Genomic DNA, 4917 nt, shown 5'->3' on the forward strand with positions numbered 1-4917 from the left:
ATGATCATCCAATATACATAGAAAAAACCTGTTTAGTATGTCCTTTTGCATGACAACATTCAGAATAAACTCACATATCTGAGGCATTTGCAATGCATATTATGAAAATCAGAAGAGGATGGTGATCAAAAGGCAAGGTAACGGAATGCTCATGAGAGTAGTATCTACAATTGTATCTAATAAGCCAATCAGGAATGCAAACTGACTAAAATATAAAAGTTATTTACAAGGCAAGAATGTATGGCAAACATATATATAAGTTCAAAATATACATGTATTATACCAGTGCATAATCATAATGATGCAAAGAAAAGCCTGGAATATATATCATAACATTTATTGAAATTAAGTACTGAATATAATTAGAATAAGCATGTATCGTACAATTATAGTATCGTACAATTATAGTAGCGTATTTATACACTGCAATGATGTAAAGAAAATCCTGGAAAATATTTCCTCAACTGGATTTCTGGTGAATGTATTTAAACATATATACAAACAATAATCCATGTCAAATTAAATATTACACTAATAACTCAGGCATGTTACATTGACAAAAGAGACATGTGTCTTAAAATCATAGCAACATATTTACATTTACATATACACTGGAGTGATGTAAAGAAAATCCAGGAAAATATTTCCTCAACTGGATTTATTATATAGTACTGGTGAATGTACATGTAGTTATAACATATACAAATAAATCCATGTCAAATTAAATATTACACTGATAACTCAGGCATGTTATATTGACAAAAGAGGCGGGTATCTTAACATTATAGCAACATATTTGCATTTACATGTACACTGGAGTGATGTAAAGAAAATCCTGGAAAATAATTCCTCAGATTGATTTCAAAATCTAGAACTGGATGTAGCTCTAGATATACAAACAAATATCCACATCAGACAAAATGTTACACTGATACCTAGGGCCTATATTCATACACCCTTATCAGACAAATCTTTAAGTTCTCAACTATCATACTGAGTTCTACCACGTTCATAGACAAGATAACTAGAGCAAATATGGCTCTGAACATCTGGGTCATTTCTGGTTACAAATTCACAAGTTAATATCGATTCTACTTAATTATATTTTTATTGAACATGGGCAATGACATTGGCAAATATTATAGTGACATTTTGATAAGATAATTTGAAATATTACATACTTAGAAAACTCAATTTGTGAAAGTGGAGTGGTATTTCATACATGCATGCAAATCACCTAAAACAAAATGGTAAAAGTCTACAATATACTTGGTACATGCGCTACATGAACTGTCTAATGCACTATCATCCTTGACAAGGCATTAATCCACATTTTCCACTCTCCACCCAGGTATAAAAAGGCACCTGATATGCCAAAGTGCTACATATTTGGCAGCTGTCTACGACCAGGGTAATAATCGTTGAGCGCCAGGAGTGTCATGGCATGATGGCGTGTGCACGATATCAGAAGTCAACATTATTATTATTATAATTACTTGTCCCTGGTGTTGTCACCTTCTATACACAGGCATAATGCATGATGATCATAGCCGAGTCAAAAACTATTTTGTATCAATCTTGTATTCCACTAATACAGTTAACCATGACCCTGGATCTAAAAAAGAAAAGAAAATTCAGACTTTGTACTTTGTAAATAATACTACTAATAATATTCTAGGTTTATATAGCGCTCAGTGAAACATCGTCTCTAGGTGCTTCACTGAAATGTCATTACTCTGGTCATCAATTTCAGGTTTGCCTGCACACAATGTATCCACATTCTCCACTCTCTGGGAGGCATTTCAGCCGGCAGTCATTGAATAAAAGCCCAGACACAGTGTCACGTTAAAGGTATTACAATGTTTTGGTACGAGGTCATACATTTGGTTCAAATGAACATATTGGAAGCATCTGCGATCTTACAATATTCAATGATCGTTGTCGCGGTTGATATAGAGTCTAAAGTGATGAAATTGTAAATAATAAACTCTTTATGCTGTATAGCTCCCTCTCAAGACTGATATGACTTTAGCTTTAAAACAATGTTTCTTGACTACATTTGACAGATTTGCTATTCCCGTTTGGACATTTTATATCAGAACTGCATATTCTGAGATTTTCATGGCCGCAGCTGCCATGGAATGGCCTTAGCCGCTATTTAATATATTTGAAATTTACCGAGAGCAATTTCTCAAAAGCAGAAATGTTTTAAAGGCTGAATTTTCTAGTGCTTATAATACGTCCACAGGGGCATCCATATATATCAAAATTAAAAAAAAAGAATTACTATCCATCCAGTTTTCAGAATTTCCCAGAACTTTGCAATACCTTTAAGAGTTGACATTGAACAGTTGGAAGCTTCACATGATTACTTGATATACTTCACTAAATCTGCAACCTCTGCATCCTGTAGGAATTTCTCAAGCTCGTCCATATTACCACCAGTTCTTGTCTTCCACTGTGCCAAGCAATCCCTCATAGCTCTCTGGTAGTCCATGTTAAACTTGGCTAGGAAGCCGATGGCTTCGTTGTATCCGATGCCAAGTAGTGTGCATAGCCTTGTGTAAGTCCCAGGAGGCATGTGTTTTGATAGTTTGTCAAGTTTTCCATCTGATTCCAGATTATTCCTGAGGAATGAAAGAACGATGGATGCAATCTGATGGTGTCACTTAATATGTATGGGTGTATTAAAGTGTGGAGCCCCACAAGTGTCAAGTTTAACCGACATGAGGGCTACACTCAAATCCACTGTTATCATTGTTGTTATTATTATCTTGATTATTATCATTATCACAAGTTGTTATTATCAATATAATCAGTTATTATTATACTATTATTATAATTGTTATCATTATTATTCTTATTATTAATCTATGATTGTTATAATGGATTAATGAACTTGAACTTGAATGAACTTGAAAAAAACACACCTATTAATATTTTACAAAAGAATTACATTACATGCAATTTGTTCTACAAAATAAACCCCCAAATGTGGCAGAAATTGTCAACGGCGACAATTTGTGCCAGGTGTTGAAGGCACAATACGAACAGGTGCACATTAAATTGACTTCTAAATTGAAAACAATTTTTTTGCTTAATTGTGAAACTAGTAATTGGCCGGGGGGGGGGGGGGGGGGGGGGGTCTGATTATCCAGGGGATAGAACCCATACGAAGTAGCCTACTTTCTTAAACACAGGTACATACTCATTCTCATTCAGAGAAAAACTAAAATTCCTCTTGTTCATGACAAATTGTGTGATACCTTTCTGCATAAAACAGGTACACAATGGGCTTTTTACACTACTCTGTTTTGGGCTTATTGAGTACACGTTCAAAAAACGTATCCTATTTTTCCATCACTTTATACATAGGGCTTCAAATGTTTTCAAACATTGTGACAATATTACGATCCCATTCTTGTGACAAGTATAGATTAACATCAGATAGTGGGCTGTACATATCAAGGTGAAAAAAGAAGAAAACAGACTTTTTACAAATTTTCAAACATTTATAAACATCTCCGAAAATTACCCCCCCCCCCCCTTTTTTACCCCAAATTTCTTGCTATCAGTCCAGGGGGGTGTTTCACAAAGATCCTAAGTCGAACTTAACTCTAAGTTGGACTTAAATATTATGGAGAGCCATTTGTAGCCTTAAAATTAAATATATTAAAAAGCAAAAATTCAAGTATTTTAGACTTTTTATAAATTCCACATCCAGAACATGAAATCTCCTTGATGATAGAAAATATGAATGATTTGAATAAACAATTAATGCCTTTCAAAATAACTTTTACAAAATATTTTCACAGATGCTAATGGCTTTCCATAATTTTTAAGTCCAACTTAGAGATAAGTTCAACTTAGGATCTTTGTGAAACACCCCCCAGGGCTGGAAACCAACAGGCTAGCCAGGACACATGGACACCCATAATCTGAGTCTGGACCCCTGCATTGGGAAGTTTAAACTAGGGTCACATGCATACAGAGTGTAAAAATTTAAATCTGTGACCTCTTTTCCAAATAAAAGTTAGTGTGGAGCCCTGTATCATAGTGTAACCAATGGGACACTGTCTTACTCTACCGATACCATAGCAACTAGACTTCATACTTTGATCGCTTCTCTGGAATTTCAGGATCATCCTGTGGGGCTCTTGACTGAGAAGAAGGAGCTTGTCTCTTGTAAGGTCTGCTCTGACTGCTGCTGCCTTCTCCGTGTGTTTGAGAGAATTGATGTACAGTATCTGTATAGCGAACATGCTGTTGACGGTGATCTGATGAAGGTAATGCTCTTCTTGGATAGTGTACATCATCCATAGGTTGCTGTTGAGGGTGGTCCGATGGTGGTAATGACCTTCTTGGATAGTGTACATCACCCATGGGTTGCTGTTGAGGGTGGTCTGATGGTGGTAATGTCCTTCTTGGATAGTGTACATCACCCATGGGTTGCTGTTGAGGGTGGTCTGATGGTGGAAATGTCCTTCTTGGGTAGTGTACATCACCCATGGGTTGCTGTTGAGTGTGGTCTGATGGTGGTAATGTCCTTCTTGGATAGTGTACATCACCCATGGGTTGCTGTTGAGGGTGGTCTGATGGTGGTAATGTCCTTCTTGGATAGTGTACATCACCCATGGGTTGCTGTTGAGGGTGGTCTGATGGTGGAAATGTCCTTCTTGGATAGTGTACATCAACCATGGGTTGCTGTTGAGGGTGGTCTGATGGTGGTAATGTCCTTCTTGGATAGTGTACATCACCCATGGGTTGCTGTTGAGGGTGGTCTGATGGTGGTAATGTCCTTCTTGGATAGTGTACATCACCCATGGGTTGCTGTTGAGGGTGGTCTGATGGTGGTAATGTCCTTCTTGGATAGTGTACATCACCCATGGGTTGCTGTTGAGGGTGGTCTGATGGTGG

The 4917-nt window shown here is 36.8% G+C and overlaps 1 protein-coding gene across 1 annotated transcript; it reads right to left on the bottom strand.

The window, feature by feature from the left end:
• Positions 1 to 2317: 2317 nt before the first annotated feature.
• Positions 2318 to 4356, bottom strand: LOC105446997. The gene is made up of 2 exons (XM_011684547.2): positions 4115 to 4356; positions 2318 to 2627 (listed from the first exon to the last, which is right to left on the bottom strand). The coding sequence occupies exons 1-2, from the start codon at positions 4318 to 4320 to the stop codon at positions 2369 to 2371; spliced, it is 465 nt and encodes a 154-aa protein (XP_011682849.2). The 5' UTR covers positions 4321 to 4356; the 3' UTR covers positions 2318 to 2368.
• Positions 4357 to 4917: the final 561 nt, after the last annotated feature.

This window comes from Strongylocentrotus purpuratus, unplaced genomic scaffold (genome assembly GCF_000002235.5).
Source record: "Strongylocentrotus purpuratus isolate Spur 01 unplaced genomic scaffold, Spur_5.0 spur5_scaffold_1, whole genome shotgun sequence".
NCBI lineage: Eukaryota > Metazoa > Echinodermata > Echinoidea > Camarodonta > Strongylocentrotidae > Strongylocentrotus > Strongylocentrotus purpuratus.